This window comes from Mauremys mutica, chromosome 25 (genome assembly GCF_020497125.1).
Source record: "Mauremys mutica isolate MM-2020 ecotype Southern chromosome 25, ASM2049712v1, whole genome shotgun sequence".
Classification (NCBI taxonomy): Eukaryota; Metazoa; Chordata; order Testudines; family Geoemydidae; genus Mauremys; species Mauremys mutica.
In genome coordinates this window covers 12,311,598-12,338,673 of record NC_059096.1, presented here as the reverse complement: position 1 = coordinate 12,338,673, position 27,076 = coordinate 12,311,598, and the positions used below count along the sequence as shown (strand labels likewise).

Below are 27,076 nucleotides of genomic sequence, written 5' to 3'. Positions count from 1 at the left end.
CACAGCTGCACCTCTGAACCCTGCGTCCTCACTGACCCAGGACAACCACTGGGAGTGGGGTGGGGTGAGGGAGCAGAGAGGGGCACAGAACAGGAGCTGTGGTTGTAGAACTCCAGAACATGAGGCAGACGGCAGAAGACTCTGCCCCAGGCACCCTGGGGTCGGCGTCCTGCTCACAGTTCTATGTCTATGAATCCTGCTTGTGACGTTTCCCCTAATTAATGTCAGGTGACTTCCCTCCTTTCATTAAACGTTTCCTTTCTGCACTCAGACTCTGTGCTTGCAAGTGGGGCAGTATTGCCTCCCGGAGGCACCCAGGGGTGGGCTGTAATTTTCCCAGGTTACTGGGTAGGGGCTCGAGCCGGTTCTGCGTTGTTTTGTTGAACCTCTAGATATTGAACCTGGCCCTGGTTCCTGCCGGCCCCACCTGGCAGAGGGGTTACAAACTCATTTCTCAGCAAGCTCCTCCCCCCTGCTCCTGCCAGGGCTTCCCCAGCATCCCGGCTACTGCACCACCACCGACCCCCAGAGGGGTCCCACCCCCTGCCGTGTGACCAATGCAAGGGGCCAGAGCCTCGAATCCAGCAGCTGGGGGTGGTGGGTAAATATTGTCCCAGCTGCGTCCCCAGCCCCAGCCCGAGACCTGACACGACCCTTGTTTACCCCGGATCAAAGCGAAGCTCCGGCTCCAGAGTCTGTATCAGGGCAGAGCAGGCTGGTCTCCAGCACAGAGCGTGCAGGAGAGGGAGGAAGAAGGACCCAGAGGGGGGTGACGTGTGTGTGTCCCCTTGTGCCTGCCCGTCTGCCTGCACCCCAGGAATGGGGGCCCCAGTAACCTGCCTGCTGCTGCTCCTGCACCTCACAGCTGGGACGTCTGCAGAGCCGTAAGCCGTGTCCGGGTCTGTCTGTCTGTCCACGTGATGAACGGTGCTGGGGGGGTGGGGTGGGGGGGTTGGAAGCAGGCGAGGGCACCGATGAGGGGGTTGCTGGATCCGAAACTGACGGGACAGGTCCGTTCTCCCCTGGGAGCTCAGTCCCTGACACTGGGGCCCTCCTGGGCCACCTGGGCCGGCCCCTCCCAGCGCCAGGGGTGGTTGGCTCTGGTTAAGGCAGTGGCGTGGGGTGTGGAGAGCTGGGGGTCAGTGCCCGGCTCTGCCACAGACGCCCTGTGCACCCCCGGCCAGACACCGACCCTCTGAGCCTCAGCTCCCCTGTACCATGGGGTGATGATCCTCTGCGGCCACCTGCTCCCGCCGGCCTGTCACCTCCTCGGGCCGCGGCCTGTCTCTGCCTGCGGGTCTGTCCAGCCCCAGCGCAGGGGGCCAGGCCGGGCTGGGCCTCTAGGCACCAGTGCAATAGAACAGTAATTACCGACGAACCCAGCGCGTTAAACCAACGTCTCAGCAGAACCGGGCAGTGCCTCGACGGTGCAAAGGCCGAAGGGTTCCTGCGAGGGCGGGCGGAGGCCCCGGGGTGCGGACTGGGGTGGGGGTGGGGGTGGGGCTGTATCTAAGCCGGTTACTGGCTGCAAAGTGCTCAGGTGCTCAGCACAGCCCCAGACTAACCAGCCTCCCCCCCGCCCCCGCCATGCGCAGGGGTCTCTGCTCACTCTCAGCCCCACTAGCTGCCCCCTTCTGGGCAGACTGAGCAGCCGAGAGGCCGGGGATGGAGGGGGACTGAGCCCCTGTTTGCGTCCCCCGGGGCCCCTCCAGCTCCACGGGAGGCAGGCTGGGGTGGGGGATGTAGCGGGGGGGCCTTGCCCTGACCCTGCCCTGTGGTTACAGAAACGAATCAGCCTCCAGCACCATCGACCCAGCTCTGTCCCAGCAGGGGGGACACTCAGAAATCGGGAGTCACCCCCAGTCCTGGGGGAAGCTCTGGGCTGTCCCCTCCCCCACTGCCCGGTGCTTTCCCCTCTCCAGGCACTATGTGGTGGTGAGCGCAGCCGAGCTCTACCACCCGCACACGGGGACGGTGTCAGTTCATCTCGGCGACCTCAACGAGACCGTCCGGGTGAGCGTCCGGCTGGAGAGGGGGGATGGGCCCAGCGCTATCACCCTGCTGGAGAGAGAGGTCCGGGAGCCCCGTCTGCACGAAAACGTGCGCTTCCAGGTGAGCCCCCGCCCGCAGCCATGGGCACGGAGCCCGTCAGCCCCGGGTCTGCAGCCCCAGCCCAGCCTCAGGCCCCGGGCACAGCAGGGATCAGGGCACTGGCCCTGGGCACGGAGCTGGTCACTCAATGGGCAGCTGTAGCCACAGAACTCGAGCCCATCCCTCAGCAGCGACAGGCAGGGGGGAGCAGGGATGGGGTGGGGGGCACAGAGCACCCTGGCTTCCAACTCCACCGAGCGCCCCAGGTTCATGCTCCCTCCCATTCAGGTCCCCGAGGCTGGTGACGGGGGTTCCTGTGTTTGGGGGGGGTAGGTACAGAGACCCACAAACACCACTGGCCCCCCCCACGCGATAACGGGTCTGCGCCGCGACCGGCCCGTTACCGGCCGCTGTGGCCTTGCTGGGGTCCCTGTGTGCAGGTTCCAGCCCCGTCCGGGGGGCAGCAGGAAGTGGCAGAGCTGCACGTCTCGATCCGGGGAGATGCCCTGCAGTTCTCTGAGCGGAAGAAGGTGCTGCTGCGGGCGCTGCAGCCCGGGACCTTTGTGCAGACGGACAAGGCCGTCTACAAGCCGGGACAGACAGGTGAGAGGGCAGGAGCTGCTGGAGGGAGTTTCCTGGGGCCCCAGGCCCTTGGGGTGGACTCCCGGGCTCCGGGGATGGGCTGGGGGCCTAGCGAGGGATTCGGGACTCTCACTTCTAGGCCCCTGTCTGCACCCGGCCCCAGGGGAGAAGAGGCCCAAAGCCTGAGGCCTGTTTGGGGGCCTGTCTGGAACCAAGTGGGGGTCTCAGCCCGTCCTTGGCGATGGCACAGACACTGCAGGGGGCACCGATCGGCCTCCCCGGGCAGCCTCCTGCCACGCAGGGCAGGGCCGGGGCTCATTGGCAGAGGGCAGCGGGGGGAAGCTGGCGCTGCGCTGCCCGGGCTGGGCCCATTCTGTGGGTTCACAGAGGCCGTCAGTGCCCGGGGCATCCGGCTGGCACCTTCCCCAGCTGGGAATTCACTCAGACAAACCGAGCCGGGGCTGATTCCCGCCTCTGCCTCTGCTCCTTTGCAGTGAAGTTTCGAATCGTCAGTTTGGACAAAGACTTCGTTCCCAGTACCCGGAAGGTGAGAGCTGGGGTGGGGGGTGGGGGGGCAGGGTAACAGGGCCCTGGTGCACTGGACACGTTAGGTTTGTCTACACCAGGCAGCCTGTTCATCCGGTTTGAAATCGGACAGTCCTCTTCACGGGTGGTTTGCCCCCATCCAGTGCATGCTTGTGTCTGGTATTGGATGGGGGACGCCATTTGGCAGAACGCACTGCTCCGCCCCTGCGGGCGTGAACTCACACACACCGAGTGTGCGAAGTCACGCCAGCGGGGACAGGCCCATGCCATTCCTGGAAGTACCGGGATGTCCAGTATCTGGGAATGCCTCAGCCACCAGCCTGCCCTACACTGCTGCAGGGGCGAGTCTCCCAGGGCAGGTAACAGCCTTGCAGTAGCAGGGCTTGTGCTGGCCAGCTGAAAACAGCCGTGTGGAGCAGCCCCCTGGGCTTCAGAGCCCAGTGCCTTGGGCAGTGGCCTCTGTTGGTTGCAGTCTCTTCACTGCACAGAGAGGGTTGATTGCACATTGGATGGAGCCGGAGTGAGGGCGCTGGGCACCCACTGGCTTTAGTGCAGTCTGTGATTGGCTGTGGGTGCCCCCCCCCGATGACAGTCATTAGCACCTTTCAGCCTAACCGTGCTGTGCGCTCTGAGTGACGTGGCAGAATCCCTCTCCCTCCAGATGGCCCCGGCTGTCCCCATGATCCCCCATGGCCCCAGAGACACCCCGGCGCTGGGGAGGTCACAGGCAGACCCGGGGGCAGTGGGCGGTGTTTCCTGTCCCTCTAACCAGCCATCTCCTGTCTGTTTGCTTTGCAGCTGCCCCTGGTGACCGTGCAGGTCAGTCTGTGCCTCTCCAGCCTCCTCCTCTTCCTGTCTGGCTCATCCGAGGGCACCCGGGGGTGTTCAGTGGGGGGGATCCCAGAGGAGTCTGGGCTGTGACCACAGTGTCCAGCAATCCAGCCCTAGAGCCTCTGCCCTGCTGTGGGGCTGCAAAGGGTCCCAGAGCACAGGGCGTTTCTGGGCTGGGCCCCATAGGGGGCAGGGAGGGGACATTTGTGCCATCGGATTACATCCTCCCCACCCTGAGTTTGCAGCGTCTGGGGGTGTCTGTCCGGGAGGCAGGTGGTTTGGGCCTGGCTGGGATCCCTGCCTGAGTCGCTCACCCTGAATGTTCCCAGCCCCCGAACTCTGGGTCAGGCAGTGACTTGATCAGCCGGTGGGGAACTCAGTGGGGAGCTCCCTTGGGAGCCTGATGGGGGAAGGGCAGAGGAGGAGGGAGGGTCTCTGGGAGCTGCAGGGGCAGAGGGGAGGGGTGGGGGTTTGGGGAGGCTGTGTGGGGGGAGGGGGGCAGGGAACGTACCCCCAGAGGCCTAGCACTGAGATGGAAACGGTCCCTACGGCGAGTTCCCTGGGCTTTGTCCAGGCTGGAGATGGGGTGTCCCTCGGGAGCCTGTTCCCCCCAGGGGAGGTGCCCTCGGGTCAGGGCTGAGGGGTGCTGGCAGGGGCCCCCTTACCCAGCACCTGCCCGGCGGTGCCTGCTCCAGGCTAAGGAGAAGGATTTGAGCCCCCGGGCATCGATCCAGCCCCCGTCGGCAGCACGAGGCTCTCGGGGGCTGCCGGGGATGAGCCGTGTGTGGGGGCAGCGGCTGAGCAGGGCGTGTCCGTGTGCCAGGATCCCAGCGGGAACCGCATCGCCCAGTGGCGAGATGTGACTCCGCAGCAGGGCATTGTGGATCTGTCCCTCCCGCTGTCTGCAGAGCCGGCCCTGGGGACGTACGGCATCGAGGCGCAGGGGACGAGGCACTCGTTCAGCGTGGAGGAATACGGTGAGCAGCGGGGCCCAGGGCAGCGACCGAGGTCACGGCTCTGGCACACGGGGTGGGAGGGGGATTCCTGAGTCTCCCTGGGGCGAGGTGTCTGTGGGTCTCTGTCAGAGGGTCTCTGGGAGCTCAGAGCCCTGGGACTGGCCCACCAGCTCCAAGCTCTCCTGGGCCTCAGCCACCCCATGCCCACTCCTCCCGCAGTAGGGCCCTGGGGGAGGGGAAATTCAGCCTCCCTGCCCTGCCCCGGCCCTGCCCCACTCTGCCCTAGGCCCTGGGGGAGGTCTCAGGTCGGTGCCGCTGCGGGGATGCAGAGCTGGGGATTTCAGTGTGGCCGGCCCCAGACACACCAGCAGCATGAGTCAGAACCGTGGCTGTTCCATGCTTTGGTCTGACTCTGGATTTCTGCAGCCCCACCCCCTCCCGCCAGTGTCTGTGGGAGGGGGAGGGGGACAGGGTCAGTTACCGTGTCACCAAAGTTATCGCGGGAGCTGGTCCTGGCTCCCGCTGCTGGATGGGACGGAGCTTCCAGCTTCTCACCAACCCCCAGCAGCTAAATCTGACCCCCCAGTCCCAACTCAGCCCCCACCCACATCTGCCCTGTGCCCCCAGCCCCACCTCTGCCCAGCCCAGCACCCACTCACATCTGCCCTGTGCCCCCAGCCCCACGTCTGCCCAGCCCAGCCCCCACCCACATCTGCCCTGTGCCCCCAGCCCCACCTCTGCCCAGCCCAGCCCCCACTCACATCTGCCCTGTGCCCCCCAGCCCCACCTCTGCCCAGCCCAGCCCCCACTCACATCTGCCCTGTGCCCCCCAGCCCCACCTCTGCCCAGCCCAGCCCCCACCCACATCTGCCCTGTGCCCCCCAACCCCAACTCTGCCCAGCCCAGCCTAGCACCCACCCACATCTGCCCTGTGCCCCCAACCCCACCTCTGCCCAGCCCAGCCCCCACCACATCTGCCCTGTGCCCCCAGACCCACCTCTGCCCAGCCCAGCACCCACCCACATCTACCCTGTGCCACACCTCTGCCCAGCCCAGCCCAGAATCCACCCACATCTGCCCTGTGCCCCCAGACCCACCTCTGCTCCTCCTGGAGCACAAGGGGCTCTTCACAAATAAACACCCTTCCCAGAGCTGGTGTTGCTGGGAGGGGGAGGGAAACGTCAGTGACCCCCTCTCCATCCTCCCCCACAAAAAACCTCCTCTGGCTCCTGCAGGGGAGGGGGAGAGAAGAGCTCTGATGTCTCCCTTGAAACAGCTGCCACCTACCCCCACCCTCGCCCCAGACACTTGCTCCTGACCCCCTAACTGCCTCCCACCACCCTGATCCCCAACAGGTGCTTGGGGCAGGGGTAGCGTGCGGAGCCCCCTGGCTGCCCCTCTGGGTGGGAGCCGGTGTGGGGACGTGCTGCTGCTTCCGGGAGTGGTGTGTCACCAGGGCAGGCAGGGAGCCTGCCTTAGCCCCACTGCGCTGCCGACCGGACTTTTAACGGCCCGGGCTGTGTAGCCAACCGGAGCCGCCAGGGTCCCTTTTCGACCGGGCGTCCCAGTCGAAAACCCGACACCTGGCAACCCTACTGCTGCAGCCTGCAGCCTCTGCCCAGCCCTGCTCCGTTTCCGGGCCCTTCCCCTTCCCGCCCGGCCGGCAGGTTGATGGGGGCTGCACGACCCGGGGAGAAGCTCCAAGGCCGAGGATCACGATGAAACCCCCGAGCCGGGGCTGCGGGTCGGTTTCACCCCGTCCCTCTCTGCCCCCAGTGCTGCCCAAGTTCAAAGTGACCCTGGAGCTGCCCCCCGTGGTGACGGTGCTGGATGAGACGCTCCTGCTGCGGGTGTGCGGCCGGTGAGTGTGACAGCAGCCCTGCCGGGCCGCTAAAGGGGGGGCTGGTACTGCCCTGGACCTGACTCCCCTCCCCCACCCCCCAGGCCAGGATCTGACCTGCCCCTTCCCTGCCTGCGCCCCCCTCTGCCCCATGCTCATGGCAGGCAGGGCTCCCTGGGGCTCTCACTCCACCCACACGACCAGCCCCACCCCAGCAGGGACCCCCCATGGGCAGGGGCGTTGGCCCCCTCCCCTCCCACTTACCCTCTCCCTCCCCTCTGCTAAACAGATACACCTACGGGAAGCCCGTCCTGGGGAGGGTCCAGGCCATCCTGTGTCTGGAGGAACAACAAGCATATCCCTGGTACGGGGCTCGGTGCACGGAGCTTACTGGCCAGGTGAGTGTGACTGGGGAGGGGGCAGGTACATGACATGCTGCTGGAGGAGGCTCCTCTCCAGGGTTTTCTTACACTGGCCAGAGGGGGGCTGTGATCTGCCGTGATGATGTTGGTGACATTGGTGTAAAGCTGGTGTAAGTGCAAGCGAATCAGGCCCTGGATCCATCCGGGTCCCCATCTGGCAGGCTGGGGGTGGGAATTGGCAGCTGTGTAGCAGGGCCTAGGGACTTCTACGCCCCCCCCTTCCCCACACTATCTCAGTGCCTCATTTACCCTCCTAGCCCCCGGGAGGCGGGGAAGCTCCTGTGCCCATTGTACAGATGGGGAACTGAGGCACAGAGATGCTCAGGGTCTGTCCGCGCAGCAAAAACCCTGCGGCAGCATCTCCCAGCCCAGCTCTGCTGCCTGGGGCTTGCGCCGCGGGGCTAAAGGAACAGTGTAGACGCTTGGCTGGAGCCTGGGCTCTGAGACCCTCCCCCCTCCCCGGATCTAGTGCCTGGACCCGACCGTCGACCTGCTGGTTTAGCCCCGCAGCACAAGTGGGATCAGCAGGGCTGGGCTCAGACTCGCGGCCGCAGGGGGTTTCTGCTGGAGCCGGACTCAGAGGGACTTGCAGGCAGCCTGTGGCAGAGCAGGGACTCTCCAGACCTAGGCTAGTGCCCCAGGTTACGGGGCCGCCCGTCCTCATCAGCAGCTCTCGTTAGGCTGGGACAGATCTCCCCGAATGCTCTCAGTCCCTGGGGGGCTGGGGGGTCGATTGGAATCAGCCAGCGTTACCATGACGATGGGGGACTAGCACCAGGGGATCTGTGATGGGCACGAGTGGCCAGGGCCTGTTTTACGTCTCATCCCACCCACAGCAGCTCCAGCTGCACAGCGCCCCCTAGCGCCGCGCTGGGGTACCGGTGTCAGGGCTGACCCCAAGGTGAGAGCGCCCCCTGCTGCTGACTTCAGCACCCAGGTTCTCTTTGAGTGTCTCCCGTCCCAGCACTAACCAGGCCAAGCCCGATGAGAGACCCGCTGAGCTGACACCTGCGGAGACTGGTGCAGAGCTGCTGCTAACGGGCTCTGATTCTCTCCCTCCAGACTGACAGCAACGGCTGCTTTTCCACAGAGGTGGAGATGGCTCCCTTCAACCTGACCCACTCTGGCTATGAGATGAGCCTCCAGGCCCTCGCGTTTCTCATGGAGGAGGGGACAGGTGGGGGTGAAATCAAGCACACGTGCACGCCCCCAGGCAGCCCCCAGCACTGAACCCCCAGGGGCAGAGGGTCTCACTTGCACATGTGGTCATGTCATTCGTAGCCCAGCTGCTTTAGAGACGGGCCCAGAGGTAGCGTTGGGGGGTTGGATCTGGGGTTCTGGTTCAGCCCATCACTGGGATCGATCCCTCATGAGGAGTTCAGACCTGGGCACGTTCATGCAAAGACTAAACACCCTCCCTCGAGTGGTCTCTGGCTGTGGACTGAGCTGGCAGAGCGGAGTGACGGCCCAGCCTGTGTCGCTGGGCCCTGAGTCACGGCCTCAGTGACGTTAGCGCTTAGCGTTCAAAACGGCAAGTGCTAATCGCTTAGTAACGAACCCAGATAACTCCACATTTAACCCAGAGGAATCCTGATTTCCAGAGCGGTGACACCCCTTTGGCTGAAAACTGTAACTGGGGTGGCTACAACGTTACCCTCGGGTGCTGACATCAGCGATGGCGAAGTGGCTGGAGGAGAGCGGGTCCAGAACGGCAACGGGTCACTGGGCACTTCTGAAAACGGCCCTTTCTGGGGGCAGGCCCTGTGCCGAGAGGCCTGTGTGCGGGGTCAGCTCTGGGGCTGTTCAGTAAGGAGCTCTCTGCTGGGGAAAGGGCCGCAGAGCCACAAGCCCCTGCTGGCAAATGTCACGTGGCTGGTTTGGGATTAAGCCCCACGGAAGGTGAATCTAAATTTTCTAGTTTCCAGATTCCCCAGGAAAATCCTTCTCCGCCCCAAGCCGAACCTCCCAAATTCTCCCCCAATCACACCCTCCAGTCCATAGCGAGAGGGGGTAGAAATGGCTGGGCGGATTGTTATGGAGAGAAATCTGGGACGTAGCCTGAACTCTGGTGTCGCTCTCAGCACCTGCATCTTCCTCCTATCGTCCCTCCCTCTCCTGCTAGGGGTGAAGCTCACTGTGACCAAGAGCTGTGACATCGTGTCTGAAATCGCTATGGTGACCTTTGAGGACGCTGACAAGACTTACAAGGCTGGAATCCCCTACACTGGCAAGGTACCGGGATTACCGGTGTGGCAGAGTGGGATATGTCTGTACCACACTGTAACCTCCATTGATGTTGACTGCTTGCCGGATGTGCTGCACTTCTGGTGCCCATGTGCCCCATGCACTGGAGATCGGATGCGTTAGCTGTGCTCTCCATGTCCTCAAGCCCGCCTTCCCGAGGGCACAATGGGGGCTGAGCAACCAGCCAACCCTCAGTTCCTTCTCACGGCCCCTGGCTGAGAGACAGAGCCAGCAGCAGTGTCCAGTCTCCTGCTCTGCTGAAGTTTTTCTCTTTACGTTTTGTAAATAGTCATTTTGATCGTTAATAATTGTTACTGGAGATAGCAGTTTAGTTAGTTTAGCTGAACTCTCCTGTTGTAGGGAGGATTTCAGTCATAGACTCCCTCTCCTCGGACAGGGGCGGCTCCAGGCACCAGTGCACCAAGCGCGTGCCTGGAGCGGCAAGCCACGGGCGGCAGCCTGCCGGTCGCTGTGAGGGCAGCAGGCAGGCGGCTTTTGGCGTCATGCCTGCGAGAGGTCCGCCGGTCCCGCGGCTTCGGCAGCAATTCAGCGGCAGGGATGCCGAATTGCGCAGCACCGGTGGACCTCCTGCAGGCATGCCGCCAAATCCGCGTAACCAGCGGACCTCCTGCAGGTGTGCCGCAGAATCCGCGTAACCAGTGGACCTCCTGCAGGTGTGCCGCAGAATCCGCGTAACCAGCGGACCTCCTGCAGGTGTGCCGCAGAATCCACATGACCAGCGGACTGCGCGCAGGAGCGCCGCCGAAAGACACCTGCCTGTCATGCTTGGTGTGGCAAATAACATAGAGCCGCCCCTCTCCTCGGAGCAATAGTTACAGGGTGGGGGAGTCTAGCCTGGGAAGCAGGGACTCTGGAAACGATTTGGGGGTCGTGGTGGATAATCAGCTGAACACGAGCTCCCAGTGCGACACTGTGGCCAAAAGATCTAATGCGATTCTGGGAGGTATAAATGGGACTCTCGAGTCGGATACTCTGTGTTTGGCAGGGGTGCAACTGATGCTGGAACCCCGTGTCCAGTTCCGGTTATGTGACTCAACAAGGATATTGATAAATTGAAGAGGGTTCGGAGAAGAGCCCCAAGGCTGGTGAAAGGATTAGACAAGATGCCTTATAGTGAGAGACTCAAAGAGCTCAGTCTATTTAGTTTAAGAAAGAGAAGGTTAGTAGGTGACTTGATTACAATTTGTAATGTAAGATGACTCAGGATGAGCTCTACCCTGACATCTAGTGGTGAGCTGTGGAAAATGACTTCAGGGCCTGATCTCATTTGCATGGGCACACCCACCCCGCCTAGCATGATGGGACTGCCTGCCCAAATGGTCACTTTGGCTGCTGTGGGATCCCCAGTCTCTTTGTTATTGGGACAGGAGCAATAAAGTGGTGTTATCCTGGTTATGTGAATCAAGGACAGTAGAACTATACTTGGCATTTTATGACCGAGGGACTTGCCCTCAACTGAGTACCACTCGCTAACAAGGGACATGGGTTCCAAAACCTGGTGAATTGAGAGAGACTGGGGCTAGGTATTTGTGTTGGATAATGGAGGAGTGTCGTGTCATGATTACTGTCATTTCTTTTGTTGTTGTCTCTCCCCACTGTAATAGCAGTGTGGATTTTGGTTTCATTAGTAGTCTTGTTATAGGTTACAGAGCTGGAATTCCTGGTTTCAGTAGAACTATACTTGGCATTTTATAACAGAGGGACTTGCCCTCACCTAAGTAGCACTCGCTAAGCAAGGGACATGAGTTCCAAAATCTGGTGAATTGAGAGAATTTGGGGCAAGGTATGTGTGTTTGATAGTGGGGGTCATGTCATGTCATGTCATGTCATGTCATGATTACTGTCATGTCTTTTGTTGCTGTCTCTCCCCACTGTAATAGCAGTGTGAATTTTGGTTTCGTTAGTAGGCTTGTTATAGGTTACAGAGCTGGAATTCCTGGTTTCATAGGTTTAAGTGCTAGATTTACTTTGGGCTAGTGGATAGCAGTATTGAAACTCCCCCAGTTCCAACTAAACTCCTGGAGAGCTGTGTGAAGGGGGGTGGCTGAAGACAAGCTAGTGAGTGGCTAGCGGAGAGGCACAGAGAGCGGAGTGGACAGCAGGGTGGCTGGTGGAGAGGAGCAGACAGTAGCTGAAGAGGTGTAGTGGAACCCCATGGAGAGGCCTGGCAATTGTCCATCGACCTGAGCAGCAGAGCATGTAAGATTGTGTCCCCCCATACCTCCCTCCACTTCCACCCAGGCTGGGAGGTAAACTCTGCAGATGAACTTCTGAACTCTGTAAAAGCAGCAAAGAGTCTTGTGGCACCTTATAGACTAACAGACGTTTGGGAGTGTAAACGTGTGGGTCCGGGGCTCAACCCTCCCCGGGGAGGAGGGGAGCCACACCGGCCTGCTGCTCTTAGTCGCGTCCTGTCCCGACTCTTCAAAGCTGAGCCACAGTCACTCAGGGGCTTAGGCCTGCTGCTGCAAGGCTGAGCAACAAACAGTTAGGATAGGGGCCCCAGCCCTGGGTCCGGGTGAGGCAACAACAGTCAGAGCTCAGGCCCTTTGGTGCAGGGGCTGAGCAGCAAACAGTACAAACAATCTAGGATAAAGGCCCAGGCCCTAGATTAGGGTGGGGCAACAACGGTCAGAGCTCAGACCCTCTGGTGCAGGGGCTGAACACTGGGGTGAGGGGGAAACTGTCACCCGTGAGTGGGGTGGCAGGGGGGACGCAGGCCCACCCACTCCACTGCGTCCCGGCCCGGGGCCCTAGGCAGCGACTACCACCGCTGACGGTCAGTGGGGATCCTGACCGCAACACACTGACATGGGCGTGGATTGATCTGCAGCCTGACTAGGGTTGGCTGCCCCCGGGCCACTCCCAATTTCCCCCTCGGGGCCTACCTGCTCCGTGGCGTCCGCTCCCGGGAAGTCCAACAGCATGGGCTCCTCGCAGCCCGGGCTGGGGGGTAGATCCGGCAGTTCCTCGGGGAAGTCCGGCCAGTTCTGCTCCGGGGGCTCCTCGGGGTAACAACAAGGGAGAGGGGAAGTCCCCGGCAGCTCCTCCTCGTAGCTGGCGCGGGGAAGCTCCGGCGGGTCCTCCCAGTAGCGAGCGAGGGGAAGCTCCGGCCAGTCCGGGCAACTGCTCGGGACCCCAGCGGCTTCCCAGTCCCGAGCCCTCTCGGGAGGTCTGCTCCCGACGGTGGCTGGGCATCGACTGAGCTCTGATGGCCGGGCTTTTGTGCTTCCGGGTCGCCGCCTGACCCTCTGCGGGGCAGGCTCACTGCTCTGTAGCCCCGCCCACTCCGGTGTCCGGGGCTCAACCCTCCCCGGGGAGGAGGGGAGCCACACCGGCCTGTTACAGGGAGCATGAGCTTTCGTGGGTGAATACGTGCATCCAACGTAGTGGGTATTCACCCACGAAAGCTCATGCTCCTAAATGTCTGTTAGTGTATAAGGTGCCACAAAACTTTTTGCCGCTTTTACAGATCCAGACTAACACGGCCGCCCCTCTGATTCTGAACTCTGTGAGCTGCACTGACCAGGGACAGAAACTGTGGGCGGGGTGACTGTTGGGTTGCTGGACTTAAGTTCCTGAGGGGAAAAGGACACTGCCAAACTTACTTGAGGGTGGGTCACTTGCTCATGGGTTGTGTTATGAATCCTGTTTGTGGTGTTTCCCCAACGTAATGCTGCATTGTTTCCCTCCTTTATTAAAAGATTTTTGCTACACTCAGACTCTGTGGTTGCGAGAGGGGAAGGATTGCCTCCTAGAGGCGCCCGGGGGGTGGTATGTAATTGTCCCAGGTCACCGGGTGGGGGCTCGAGCCAGTTTTGCATTGTGTTATTTAAACAGAACCCCTGGATACTGAACCTGGCCCTTATTGCCGCCTACTCAGATGGGCAGAAAGGTTACAGTAAATATCGGGGAACAAATATCCAGTCTAGCAGAGAAAGGTCGAACACGATCCAACGGCTGGAAGTTGAAGCTAGAGAAATTCAAACTGGAAATAAGGTGTAAATTTTTTATAGTGAGGGTAATTATCCAACAATTTACTGAGGTTCCTGGTGGTTTCTCCATCCCTGACAATGTGTAAATGAAGCCGGGATGTTCTTCTAACAGGTCGGCTCTGGGCATTATTGTGGGGCAGGTCTCTGGCCTAAGCTATGCAGGAGGTCAGACTGGATGATCACAATGGTCCGTCCTGCCCTTGGACTCTATGAATCCTGGTATGGGGGAGTGAGGGTGGGCTCTTAGGTGAGCAGTTTCTGTCTTATCCAGGTACAGGGGGGTTTCATCCCCAGAATTTAAATTATGTCCCTCGTGTGGGTCTGCCATGCCCGGAACGACAGACACTGTAAGTGTCTGTATTGTCTGGGTTCACAGACACACGCTAGAGAGCAGTGCAGGGACTTCAGAGCCCTCCCCAAACGGGCTGTGAAATCCAGGGAGACTAGACTGAAGGGATTTCTCCTGGAGAAGTCTAGGAGGCCAGGCTCAGTCCCTGAAGAGATGCAGGATCCTCCTAGGACCGATCACCCTTGGGTAAAAGTACCCTGGCAGCCACCTCTTCTGCCTCTAAGGCTGTGCCTGCCCCGGTTAGCGACCTCGAGTGTTGTGTATTTGGTTGTCATAGGTTTTGTTACAATGGCAACTGAGTTAGACTATTAAGGGATAGCTCAGCCGGTTTCAACCGGCTGAGTGAGCTCTCTGTGTCTGTAAATAAAATGGAGGTTTTGGTTAGCTGTCTGCTCTCTGGCCTCAAGTGATTGCTTCCTACACCGGCTGCCCCTAGGACATAACACTGGCGACGAGGGTGGGATCCTGGTGCTGCTCCAGTAACAGAAGGAAGTAGAAGTCAAGGTAAAGACCAAACTAAGAAAAAAAGCTGCTTGTTTGCACTGACTGTGAAAGTGAAACTAAAAATCATGGCTACTCTGACCAGGCCCCTGGAGCCTTTTGATGAGAATACAGAGCAGTGGCATGTGTATACTGAGCGTTTTGAGCTTTTTGGTATTGCAAATGACATTACAGAAGCGAAGAAGGTGCCAATATTCTTAACTGTTGTAGGGGCTAAAACCTACTCTCTGCTACGCAGCTTACTACACCCTGTTAAGCCTGAGACTAAATCTTACAGTGACATTGTGGAAATCCTGGAGTCTCATTTCTCCCCAAAACCACTGGTAATTGCTGAAAGATATAGGTTCCACAAAAGAGACCAAAAGGAAGATGAAACAGTTGTACAATTTGTAGCCATTTTAAAAAAGCTAGCAGAACACTGTGAATTTAAAGAGATGTTAAATGATGCCCTGCGTGACAGGTTAGTGTGTGGCCTCTGCAGTGAAGCTATACGGAAGCGCCTACTGACAGAGGCTCAGCTTACATTACAGAAGGCTGTTGATATTGCTGTCTCCATGGAACTGGCTACAAGGGAGGCACAATACATCGGTGCACCCCCTAGGGTGCAAAAAGTGTCACAAGAACCGACCCACAAAACTGTGCAGAGTCAAGAATGTTACCGCTGTGGTAAGCCAGGACACCAGGCATCAGAATGTTGGTGTAAGGACCTGGTGTGTCGACACTGTGGCAAAAAGGGACACATTGAGTGTGCCTGTAAACAAAAGAAAAAGAGGCCTGTGGTCTGGCCGACAAAAAGAGGAACCTTGCATACCCTAGAGCAGACCCAGGATGATCAAGGTGACACCGCCTCACAAGAGGAAGTGCCACTGCATGTTTTGTCTTTGGCAGCAGGCTCACATGAATACTGGGTAACCCCCTTATTGGAGGGCAAACCTATACGCATAGAACTAGACACTGGTGCAGCTGTCTCGCTGGTTCCTGAGACTGTGTATAAGGAAAAGCTACAGCATCTTCCGCTTAAGGCAACAAAAACTGTTCTGAAGACGTATACAGGTGAAGCTGTGCCCATGTTGGGCACTATTGATGTTAAGGTGGAGCTCAATGGACGGGCGGCTAAATTGCCACTGTTTGTGGTGAGAGGTAACTACCCAGCCTTAATGGGTAGGTCTTGGCTTGGGAAGATTCAGCTGAACTGGGCAGAAGTGCACCGGATGACTAAAGAAGAAACCAGTCTAACCCCTATACTAAGGAAACATGCTGCTGTTTTTGGAGATGATTTGGGAAGTATGAAGGGAATCACTGTGACATTGAACATTAAACCTGGCAGTCCACCAAAATATCTGAAAGCCCGAACTGTGCCATATGCCATCAGGCCAAAAGTTGAAGCAGACCTGGAGCGCCTGGTCACCAATGGAGTCCTAATACCAGTTACCCATAGCTCATGGGCCACTCCTATCGTTCCAATCGTGAAGAAAGATGGCTCTCTCCGGATTTGCGGTGATTTTAAAGTCACTGTCAACCCAGTGTTGTGTGCAGAGCAATACCCGCTTCCCCGCATCGATGACCTCTTCGCAGGCCTGGCTGGGGGACAAAAGTTCAGTAAGATTGATCTGAGTCAAGCATATTTACAGATGCACGTCGATGAAAAGTCCCAAGAGCTGTTGACTATTGTGACTCATAAGGGGCTTTATCGATACTGTCGCCTACCCTTCGGAATCACATCGGCTCCCGCCCTGTTCCAGAGGGCTATGGACCAGATCTTGTGTGGCTTGTCAGGAGTTCAGTGCTATCTGGATGATATCCTGGTCACTGGAAGAAATGAAGAGGATCACTTAAAGAATTTAGAGGCTACCCTACAAAGACTGGAAGAGTATGGCCTACGAGTTCGCAAAGACAAGTGTGAATTCTTCAAGCCCTCTGTTGAATATTTGGGACACATCATCGATTCTGCAGGTCTTCATAAGGCCCCTGCAAAAGTTAAAGCTATTGTGGAGGCTCCCCCACCTCGAAATGTAAGCCAGCTGCGCTCATTTCTAGGACTACTGAACTATTATGGAAAGTTCATCTCACAGTTAGCCACACTGCTAAAACCACTTCATGAGCTCCTTGGGCAGAACAAGGCCTGGAAGTGGACTGAAGCCTGTGATGTTGCATTTAACAAAGCTAAGGATGCATTGTTAAATTCTGAAGTTCTAACGCACTTTGATCCATCCTTACCCCTGCAATTGGCCTGCGATGCTTCCCCTTATGGAGTGGGAGCGGTCGTGTCACACATTATGCCTTCGGGAGAAGAAAGACCTATTGCTTTTGCTTCACGCACTCTAAGCAAAGCAGAAACTAACTACGCCCAAATCGAACGTGAGGCATTAGGAATTGTTTTTGGAATTAGGAAGTTTCATCAGTACCTGTTTGGGCGAAAGTTTACTCTTCTTACAGACCATCGACCTCTGACATCAATTTTTGGACCCTACACAGGCATTCCCCCATTAACTGCTAGTCGTATGCAACGTTGGGCATTGATACTTTCTGCACACACATATGAAATCAAATATCGGAAATCCACTCTGCACGGCAATGCAGATGGCCTCTCAAGGTTGCCTTTACCGGTCAAACATCAAGATAGTGCCCAAAAGGAAATCTTCTACTTTGAACAGGTAGAGAATACACCCATCACTGCTACTCAGATAAAGAAGGCAACCCGCGTTGACCCAGTATTATCCCAAGTTATGGACCTGGTGATGCATGGTAAATCTCGACAAACCTCTCCGGTCTCACCCGACCTTGTTCCCTACATGTCCAGGCGGACGGAGTTATCGGTCCAATCTGGTTGTTTGTTGTGGGGGAGGCGTGTCATTATTCCACCACCCCTGAGATCACAGATGTTAGAACAGCTACATTCCGGTCACTGTGGAATAGTGCGCATGAAGGAAATTGCACGAAGCTATTTTTGGTGGCCTAGATTGGACAGTGCTATTGAAGAGAAGGCAAAAGCTTGTATGTCATGTCAGGGTGTAAGAAATGCACCCCAGTTGGCACCCCTACACCCATGGGACTGGCCTGAAAACCGTGGCAACGTATTCACGTTGACTTTGCTGGCCCCCTTGAAGGAAGCATGTTCTTGGTGGCAGTAGATGCCCATTCTAAATGGCCAGAAGTCTCTATAATGCAGTCCACTACTGCAGAGAGTACTATTCAAAAACTACGAGGACTCTTTAGTCGTTTTGGTCTGCCAGAACAACTTGTGAGCGACAACGGACCGCAGTTCGTCTCTCAGGAGTTTCAAAATTTTATGAAGGCAAATGGGATACACCACATCACGTCAGCACCATATCATCCGTCCACCAACGGATTAGCTGAAAGATTTGTGCAGACAATGAAAAACGCTTTGAAATCAGCAAAGGGACAACACTCCATTCAAAAGCGTCTGGATACCTTCTTACTTTCCTATAGAAACACACCTCATGCTACGACCCAGGCTTCCCCAGCCTTTCTAATGATGGGACGACAGCTGCGCACTTGCTTTGATCTGCTGAAACCTTCTGAACCCAGACAAACTGTGCAACATCAGCAGCAATATCAAGTCATCAGACGGGCACCCAGAGCAAAAGACCGAACCTTTAGCCCAGGACAGCCAGTTTTGGCTCGGAATTATACTTCCAGAGCTAAATGGGTCCCGGCCACAGTCATCACTCAAACAGGACCTGTTTCCTATATGGTCCGGACTGCAGAGAATCTTACCTGGCGGCGACATGTAGATCAGCTGTTGCCAGGTCATGCCAGTCTTCAGGACGCATCTGCAGTTGAGGGGTCTGACTTCACCCCTCCTGGTGAGACACCGAATCATGAGTCACCTGTTCCTGACTGTTCTCCTCCATTACCGCCGGCAGCTGAGATACCCCTTTGCCCAGCACGAGCTGATACCACCTCCTCACCTATTCGTGCTGCGGACCCTGAGCCCCTAGTACTTTCGGGTGCAACAACACCAGAAGTTCGCTGTAATCCACCTAGAGACAGAAGGCCTCCTCATCGGCTGGATCTTTAGTTAGGGCGAACCCACGGTTATGGGGCAAAATAATCCCCAGGGTTTACCCGGGAATGGAGGCAGTCTACCCTCCTTCTCTAGTTTAGTGTGTGTTTTATTTTGGGGATGTTCTTATTAGGGGGGGAGGAATATGTTGTGTATTTGGTTGTCATGGGTTTTGTTACTATGGCAACTGAGTTAGACTATTAAGGGATAGCTCAGCCGGTTTCAACCGGCTGAGTGAGCTCTCTGTGTCTGTAAATAAAATGGAGGTTTTGGTTAGCTGTCTGCTCTCTGGCCTCAAGTGATTGCTTCCTACACCGGCTGCCCCAAGGATATAACAAACGGGTTCGTGCGAACCCGTGCGAACCGGCTCCAGCTCACCCCTGGAGTGAGGGATAATTTTCCAGGATAGATTGTAGATCGTTGATGATGCAATGGAGAGGTTTTAGCTGGGGACTGTACGTGACGGCCAGTGGCGTTCTGTTATTTTCCTTGTTGGGCCTGTCTTGTAGTAGGTGACTTCTGGGTACCTGTCTCGCTCTCTCAATCTGTTTCCTCACTTCCGCAGGTGGGTACTGTAGTTGTAAGAATGCTTGATAAAGATCTTGTAGGTGTTTGTTCTTCTTTGAGTGCTTGCTCATATCGATTCCAATTCGGTGTGTGCACGCCGCATGCACGTTCATCGGAAGATTTTTACACTAGCAACACTCGGTGGGTCGGCTGGGCGCCCCCTGGAGTGGCATCGCTATGGCACCGGATATATACCCCTGCCGACCTATCCGCCCCTCAGTTCCTTCTTACCGCCCGTGTCGGTCGTTGGAACAGTGGAGTGCGGCGAAGCTGACCTCCGCTTCCCTAGCTACTCGTAGTTCTCTCGTTCCTTGTTGTGTATATAGTTACAAAAAAATTTATATAGTTCAACTTAGTGTATCACTTTATAGTATATTTAGTATAATATAGTTAAGAGGGGTTTGGGGAATAGCCCCTTCCCTGCACCCGGTGCCGGGCCCCATGCCCGGTTCACCGGGTTTCAAACCGTGCTCGGCCTGCTGCAAGCCGATGCCGACAGGAGACCCGCACGACTCCCGTCTGAAGTGCCTCGGGGAATCGCACCTGACAGCTAAGTGCCACATTTGCAAGGCTTTTAAGCCAAGAACAAAAAAGGACATAACATCGAGTGTCATGGATGCCATCCTGCCAAGGAGCATGGGAGTAGATCTCCTCCTCAGGTGCCTGCTACGTCTCCTCTTTCTGTGTCACTTGAGAAGGGCAGCTCGAGGCCAATCCCTGGTCCCTCTGGCGCCCAGAGAGCAGGAGTCCTGAGTCCTTGGTTCCACTGCTGGCTCAACCCTTGGTGCCCATAGAGGATTTCACTTGGTGGTGGCCTCTCAGCACCACTGCTTGCGGCACAGTCATTGCGGCTGGTGCTGCTGCGGGTGCTTTCGGCACCACTGTTTGCTGCACCGACGCATCACGCCCGGAGCTCTCGCCTTCACTGCACCAGGTGCCGCTCTCCTTGGTGCCTCTGCTACCCACACCTGTGGCCCAGACGTCCCATTTCCCGCACTCAGCATCCATCGCACGGGTCCTTCCGCGCCGCTGCTGACAGTGCTGGATCTCGTTTCATGTCCCGCACCAACAGGCACAGCACCAGGCGACTGGACCGTTTCTGAACTCCCAGACGCCCTTTGTTGGCTCCTTGAGGCGCAAGAGGGGAGATTTTAAAGGCCCCGGTAAGAAAAGCCACGTCTAGCAGTCAGGGTTCCTGGCCTAGTGGGTGGGGGGAAGAAGTAGTTCGATAGATCCTGTTTGTAGTGAGGCTTTTGACATCCTCATAAGCAAACTAGGGAAACGTGGTCTACGTCGGGGTTCTCAACCTTTTCCTTTCTGAGCCCCCCCACCCCCAACATGCTGTAAAAACGCCACAGCCCACCTGTGCCACAGCAACTGGTTTTCTGCATATAAAAGCCAGGGCCGGCGTGAAGGGGTAGCAAGCAGGGCAATCGCCCCATGTGGTGGGGCTGCCGCCCTCTGCCCTGGGCCCAGCATGTCTCACACTGGCCCTGCTTGGTGGACCCCCTGAAACCTGCTCACGGCCCCCAGGAGGCCCTGGCCTCCTGGTTGAAAATCACTGGTCTAAATGAAATTACTGTAAGGTTGGTGCACAACTGTTGAAACCCCCATACTCAAGGGGTTGTTATCAGTAGTTTGCTGCACTCTGGGCAGAAGTGTCTAGTGGGTCCCACAGGGGTCAGTCCTGGGTCCGGTACTGCTGAATATTTTCATTAAAGACTCAGACAATGGAATGGAGAGTGTGCTTCTAAAATGTGTGGATGACACCACACAGAGAGGGGCTCCTAGCACTTTGGAGGACAGGATTAGAATTCATAACGACTTTGATAAATTAGAGAATTGGTCTGAAATCAACAAGATGAAATTAATTAAAGACCAGCGTGAGGTACTACACTTAGGAAAACAACGAGGAGTCCGGTGGCACCTTAAAGACTAAGAGATTTATTTGGGCATAAGCTTTCGTGGGTAAAAAACCCACTTCTTCAGATGCATGGAGTGAAAATGAGAGATGCAGGCATTATTATACTGACACATGGAGAGAAGGGAGTTACCTCACAAGTGGAGAACCAGTATTGACAGTAGGGTGACTAGATAGGAAATGTAAAAAATCGAGATGAGGGTGGGGGGTAATTGGAGCCCATATAAGAAAAAAGCCCCCAAAATCGTCAGTGTCCCTATAAAATCGGGACATCTGGTCACCCTAGTTGACAGGGCCAATTCTGTCAGGGTGGATGTGGTCCATTCCCAATAATTGATGAGGAGGTGTGTCATGGAGTCCCCAGGCGATGCTCTGGAAGTGCTCCCCACAAAGCCAGTCAGGACTTTGGGGAACCTCCTCTCCCTCGGAGCAAACTGTCTTCAGGGCAAGAAGCTCACACGGCTTCACCTCCTGGGTCTCTCCTAGGAGCATTCAGCATCCTCTGCCCCTCCGTGCGCTTCCCACAGCGAGCCCGCCCCAACGGGTTCCTGGGGAAGCCACAGGGTCCTGCACCTCCACTTTGCAGACGTGACTCTCAGCCAGCCAGTAACACAGAGGTTTATTCAATGACAGGAACAGGGTCTAAAACAGAGCTTGCCGGTACAGAGAACCGGACCCCTCGGCCGGGTCCATTCTGGGGGGCAGTGAGCCAGACCCCCACGTCTGCACTTCACTCCTCGTCCCCAGTCAGCTCCAGACAGAAAACCCCTCCAGCCCCTCCTCTCTGCTGAGTTCCTTTCCCGGGCCAGGAGGTCACCTGACCTATTTGTTCTCCCACATCTTTAGCATCCCCTTGCAGGGGGAAGGGCCTGGCCATTAGTTGCCAGGCGACAGAGGGTTGGTCAGAAACTGAGCCCCCCCGCCCCCACAGTATTCAGAGCAAACATTAAGAACAGCCCCGCTTCGTCACAAGGTGTCAATACCAAGAGAGGGAAAATTGCTTTTGCAGTGAGCCAGCCACTCTCAGTCCCTATTCAAGTCCAAATTAATGGTGTTAAATTTGCAAATGAATTTTAGTTCTGCAGTTTCTCTTTGAAGTGTGTTTCTGAAGTGTTTTGTTGCAGGATGGCTACTTTTAAATCTGTTACAAATGTCCAGGGAGACTGAAGTGTTCTCCTACTGGCTTTTGTTTTGTGTCCATTTATTCTTTTACTTAGAGACTGTCTGGTTTGGCCAATGTACATGGCAGAGGGGCATTGCTGGCACATATCATATGGTAGATGTGCAGGTGAATGAGCCCTTGATGGTGTGGCCCATGTGGTTGGGTCCTCTGATAGTGTCGCTAGAGTAGATATGGGGACAGAGTAGGCAATGGGGTTTGTTACAGGGATTGGTTCCTGGGCTGGTGTTTCTGTGGTGTGGTGTGTAGTTGCTGGTGAGTATTTGCTTCAGGTTGGGGGTCTGTCCGTAAGTGAGGACTAGCCTGTCTCCCAAGATCTGTGAGAGTGAGGGATCGTTTTCCAGGATAGGTTGTAGATCGTTGATGATGCAGTGGAGAGGTTTAAGTTGGGGGCAGGGCCGGGTTAACTTTTTGTGGTCCCGACGCCAAACATATTTGCGGGCTTCCCCGGGAAATGATTGAAAAAGGAGCTGGGGGTAAAAGCACAGTGGGGCAGGAGCTAGGGTTGGTCCCTGGAGCAAAGGAGGGGCCAGGGGTAAACTGCAAGCGCAGCAGGGCTGGGCAGGGGGTAAACAGGATCCCTCCGCCCCTGCCCACATAGAGCGGGTACCTGCCTGGATCTGGCCCAGTCTCTTTGTCTCTCTGTGCACTGAGCTGCCCCTGCTCCCGCAGCAGCAGGCCAGGTTCTCTTCCAGCCCTCTGCGGGGGGTGTTGGGAGTGGGAGGAGCGGCGGCTAATGTGGTTACTCCTATAACTGGACATTTAGTTCCCAGTTAGCACTGCTAACCGGACACTCAGGTCCTGTTTTCTACTGGGGTTTCCAGTCTAAAACTGGATACTTGGCAACAGGGCTGCCAGAAAAGCCTGGGGGGGGGGGGAGAGGGGCAGGCACTCATTTCTAAAAGAGAGGGCTAAGCCTTCGGCGGGGTGGGGGCAAGTGGTGGGTGGGCTGGGGAGTGGAGAGGAGCTAGTGGGAAGGGCCATGGCTGCTGTACTGCCCAGGTAGGTTGGAGACTGGGGGGATCAACAGACATGGTATCCCCAGCCCAGGTGACGTGACAGCCAGTGGTGGATTCAGAGTTAGTGCCCCCCCCAGCCCTGTGCTCAGCTTAATTTTTGGGGCCCCTCCTTGGGACCCAGCCAAGAAAAAGAACATTCTCTCTTATCTCCCCCGCCCCCGTTTTTCATTCTTTTTTTCTTCATCCTCCTCCTGTAGGTAATAGCAAGTAAATGAAAATAAAGTGAGGTCCCTTGATTGTTCTTGTCGTCTAACTTATTTTTCCACAGACCACTTGAAACTCGCAGAGAGTCTCGACGGACCACTGAATGATCTTTTCAAATATTGTAAAAAAAAGTTGGGGTTCGGGATCTGGCCAGGAGCTAGGGCGAGGAAGGGGGCTGAGGGTTGGGGCAGGAGGTTGGGGTGTGGAGCACTTACCTGGGGCAGCTCCTGTTTGGTGTGAGGGGTGCAGGTGGGTATGGGGAGGGGGTGCAGAAGCTCCTGTTTGGTGCTCAGGGTGGGGGTGGGGATGTGGGGGGTGCAGAGGACAGGGCTGGGGGGTGTGGGGGGAATGCAGGAGTCAGGGTAAGGGGCTGGGGAGGTGTGTGGGGAGGTGTGTGTACAGGGGTCAGGGTGGGCAGAGGGCTGGGGTGTGGGTTGGGGTCGTGGGGGTGCTCACGGCAGGGGGCTGGAGGGGGTATGCCCTGATTCCAGCCCCTTCCCCAAGGCCCCACCCCCACCTCTCCTCCTCCCGGGAGCAGTGAGCCTGCTGAGGCTCCGCTCTTCCCCCTCCCTCCTGCCTACAAACAGCTGATTGGGGCAGGGAGAGGGGGAGGGGCAGGAATGCAGCAGGCTGGGGGAAGAGGCGGGGGAGGGGGGATCTTGGCTGCCAGCAGAGCCTGCCATGCTGCAGGAGGAGCCCCAGGAGCCGGCAGCATCAAGCTTCTGCCCCCACAGGAGAGAGCAGTGGGGGCGGAGAAGAGAAGCCGGGCCGGGGCCCCTTTGAACCTTGGGCCCAGCGCCATGGTGCCAGTGGCGCCATGATAAATCCGGTACTGGTTGGGGGCAGTAGGTGACGGCTAGTGGCGTTTTGTTATTTTCCTTGTTTGGCCTGTCTTGTAGTAGGTGACTTCTGGGTACTCTTCTGGCTCTGTCAATCTGCTTCTTCACTTCCCCAGGTGGGTACTGTAGTTTTAAGAACACTTGACAGAGATTTTGTAGGTGTTTGTCTCTGTCTGAGGGATTGGAGCAAATGCAGTTGTATCTTAGGGCTTGGCTGTAGACAATGGATCGTGTGGTGTGTCCTGGATGGAAGCTGGAGGCATGTAGGTAGGTATAGCAGTCAGTAGGTTTCCAGTATAGGGTGGTGTTTATGTGACCATCACATATTTGCACTGTAGTGTCCAGGAAGTGAATCTCTTGTGTGGACTGGTGCAGGCTGAGATTGATGATGGGGTGGAAATTGTTGAAATCCAGGTGGAATTCTTCAAGGGCCTCCTTCCCCTGGGTCTATATGATGAAGATGTCACTCAGGAAGGAGAAATAAAATGAACAGCTACAAAATGAGGAACACCTGGCCAGGTGATAGTGCTGCTGGAAAGGAACTGGGAGTAATAGCCTCCCGTCCTCTGAGCGTCCCCTGTAGTGTCCAGGCCCTTCTCCTCTGGGCACTCACAGAGTTACCAGGCCTGCTGCTCCCAAAGGACCAGTGCACCACAGCTTACTAGTTATAGCTTAGATCCCAGCTCCCAATGGAGGCATGCAGGGTGCAGGCAGAACCCATGGACACTGGTGGCTAATGCATTCAGATCTCCGGTGCATGGGGCATACACACACCAGAAGTGGAGCACATATAGACACCACATCTCGAAGAACGCTAGTTACTAACAGGCAAGTACCTTCCCATTGTATGATGTGCTGTGCACACGCCTACATTTACCCAAGGCAGATTATCATATTGTATTCTGGACAGGTGCCCAGCCTAGAAAAGGTGCGGGACACTTTGTCAAAGGACTATCATGAGAAGATCTCAAGATGGCAATCTAGCGCCATCAGTTCTGATTGTCTCTTAACTACTGGCCCAGCCCCGCAGAACAATGTTATTTCTACATAAGGGTCTGCAGGTGGGGTGAGCACGTCTGGGGGATGGGGAGCCAGTCAAGGGGTCAGCCAACCTGATACCCCTCAGTGCTCACCCCAGCACCCCCAGCTATTCCAGTCCTGCCCCAACTTCTTCTCAGATCTCCTAATGCCCCTCAGTCCTCACCCCAACACCCATCCCAGCCCTGGGCTTTCCCAGAGCATCTCAGGGCTGGATCGCACTGTCCCTTTATGCCCCCAACCAGCTGTTTAGCCCCTAGTGGGCAACACTCTCCCAGGAGTCTGCTCCCTGAGTTGTGCGTCTCCCCCTTTCTCTCCCGGCTCAGATGCTCCTGAAGGCGGCAGGTGGCTCTGCGCTGAAAAATGAGAAGCTGCAGCTCTTTGTTAGCTCTGGGGATGAGAATAAGAACCAGACCTTCTTGACGGACGAGTCTGGCAGAGCCTCCTTTGAGCTGGACACCTCCGGCTGGACCGGGTGGGTCACTCTGAGGGTAAGAGACGGGCCTCCGAGCCCCAGTGGGGCCCCAGCTCTCCAGCCTGTTATTCATTCTGCGATTTTTTTTATGTTTAATTGCGGTGGTGCCTAAGGAGCTGCCAGGATCAGGGCCCCACGGTGCTGGGTGCTGCACACACTCAGCGTAGCAAACGGCCCTGCCCGAAGCGCCTGCAGGCTGAATAGCCAGGACAGAGGGGGGGCGGGGGAGGCGCAGACCCCACCAGCAGAGCCATCAATGGGGTGACGCAAATGGCATCTTAGTGCCGCCACTTGTCTTCTCATTAATATCTGGGGTGGGGTTTAGTTAGGAAGGTCGCCCCCTTCGGGCAGCTCAGCTCCGGGGCTGCCCCATTGCCGCTGTCGGGCTGCCCCATTGGAACCGCTGGGGTTTTCCACATCACTCTTACGGACGCAGGGCAGGGGGCCATGGGGTGAGCTCAGCCGGCAGCATCAGAGCCTGGCCTGCCCCGGCTGCATCCCTGTCCTGTGCTGGGTGCTCTGCACCCCGGAGAGCCCCATCGCTCTCTCTATCCCCAGGGGCACTTCAAGCAGGTGAACGACAGCGCTGAGCATGACAGAGTCTCTCCTAGTTACTGGGATGACGAACGTTACCTGAAGCCCTTCTACTCCAAGAGCCAGAGTTTCCTGAAAATCCGCTGGCTGGGAGGGCGGCTGCCCTGCGACCAGGCCCAGCAGCTCCAGGTGGATTACGTCATTGCTAGGGAGGCCCTGGGGAACGGGTCCAGGAGCCTGGAGTTCATCTTCCTGGTGAGCCCCAGCCTGGGAGACTAAAGTGTGTGTGTGTGTGTGTGTGTGTGTGTGTGTGAGAGAGCAGGAGGTGCGGAGTCAGCGCTGTGACCCCACAGCACAGCAGTGGGGAATCAAACGGTTCTTTTGAATTACAAGGGCTGGGCTAGATCAGGACGGGGCTTTTCCCCTTTCCCCACTAGGGGCTCTGCTTCCAATCCGGCCCCAGAGTGGGGGCTGGCTGGCCTGGGGGGGCTGGGGAATGGGATACCTGCCTGAATGTTGCTTCTTGCACCCCCACCTCTGCTGGCTCAGTCCGGGGGAGGGGAGGCCGCACCCTGCCCTGACTCCGGCCTGCGTGGCCATCCCCACGTCGGGGCGTTTGTCAGCCCCCTGTACAGCATCAGCTTGTGACCCAGTGTGCCTGGGGCAGCCCTCACTGGAAATGCCAAGGGCAGGGCAGGCTGCAAAAGGAAGAGCAGATTCTCCCCAAACTGGTGGTTCACACAGAAGTTGGGCTCACCAACCAGTCGCAAACTGCTCCTGATCCCTCGCGCTGGTTATCGAGAAGCTAAAAAAGAAATCGCACGGCCCCCTCTGCTGCATTCCAGTTCTCTGCCCCCATCAGCACCTAGGGCCAGTGCAGCGAGAAGTCATTTA

General features: G+C 57.1%; 2 protein-coding genes across 2 annotated transcripts in view; both read left to right on the top strand.

Moving 5' to 3' along the window:
• Positions 1–745: 745 nt before the first annotated feature.
• Positions 746–26,461, top strand: LOC123356579 (alpha-2-macroglobulin-like protein 1). Its single transcript, XM_044999945.1, has 12 exons — positions 746–884; positions 1,923–2,112; positions 2,532–2,694; positions 3,168–3,220; positions 4,018–4,038; positions 4,874–5,027; positions 6,783–6,867; positions 7,136–7,244; positions 8,331–8,445; positions 9,391–9,500; positions 25,500–25,664; positions 26,207–26,461. The coding sequence occupies exons 1-12, from the start codon at positions 820–822 to the stop codon at positions 26,459–26,461; spliced, it is 1,485 nt and encodes a 494-aa protein (XP_044855880.1). The 5' UTR covers positions 746–819.
• The window catches only part of LOC123356422 (alpha-2-macroglobulin-like protein 1), a 79,660-nt gene continuing 78,809 nt past the window's right edge, over positions 26,226–27,076 (top strand). The window contains exon 1 of the mRNA XM_044999667.1: positions 26,226–26,437. The gene's annotated coding sequence lies outside the window, so the exon portion shown is untranslated. The remainder of the gene's footprint in view (positions 26,438–27,076) is intronic.

Bases quoted from the DNA above. Each gene is read 5' to 3' on its own strand.
- LOC123356579 (XM_044999945.1), top strand. From the start codon at position 820: ATGGGGGCCCCAGTAACCTGCCTGCTGCTGCTCCTGCACCTCACAGCT. The intron at 7,245-8,330 runs GTGAGTGTGACT...CTCTCCCTCCAG, and splicing joins GCACGGAGCTTACTGGCCAG to ACTGACAGCAACGGCTGCTT. The intron at 8,446-9,390 runs GTGGGGGTGAAA...CTCTCCTGCTAG, and splicing joins TCTCATGGAGGAGGGGACAG to GGGTGAAGCTCACTGTGACC.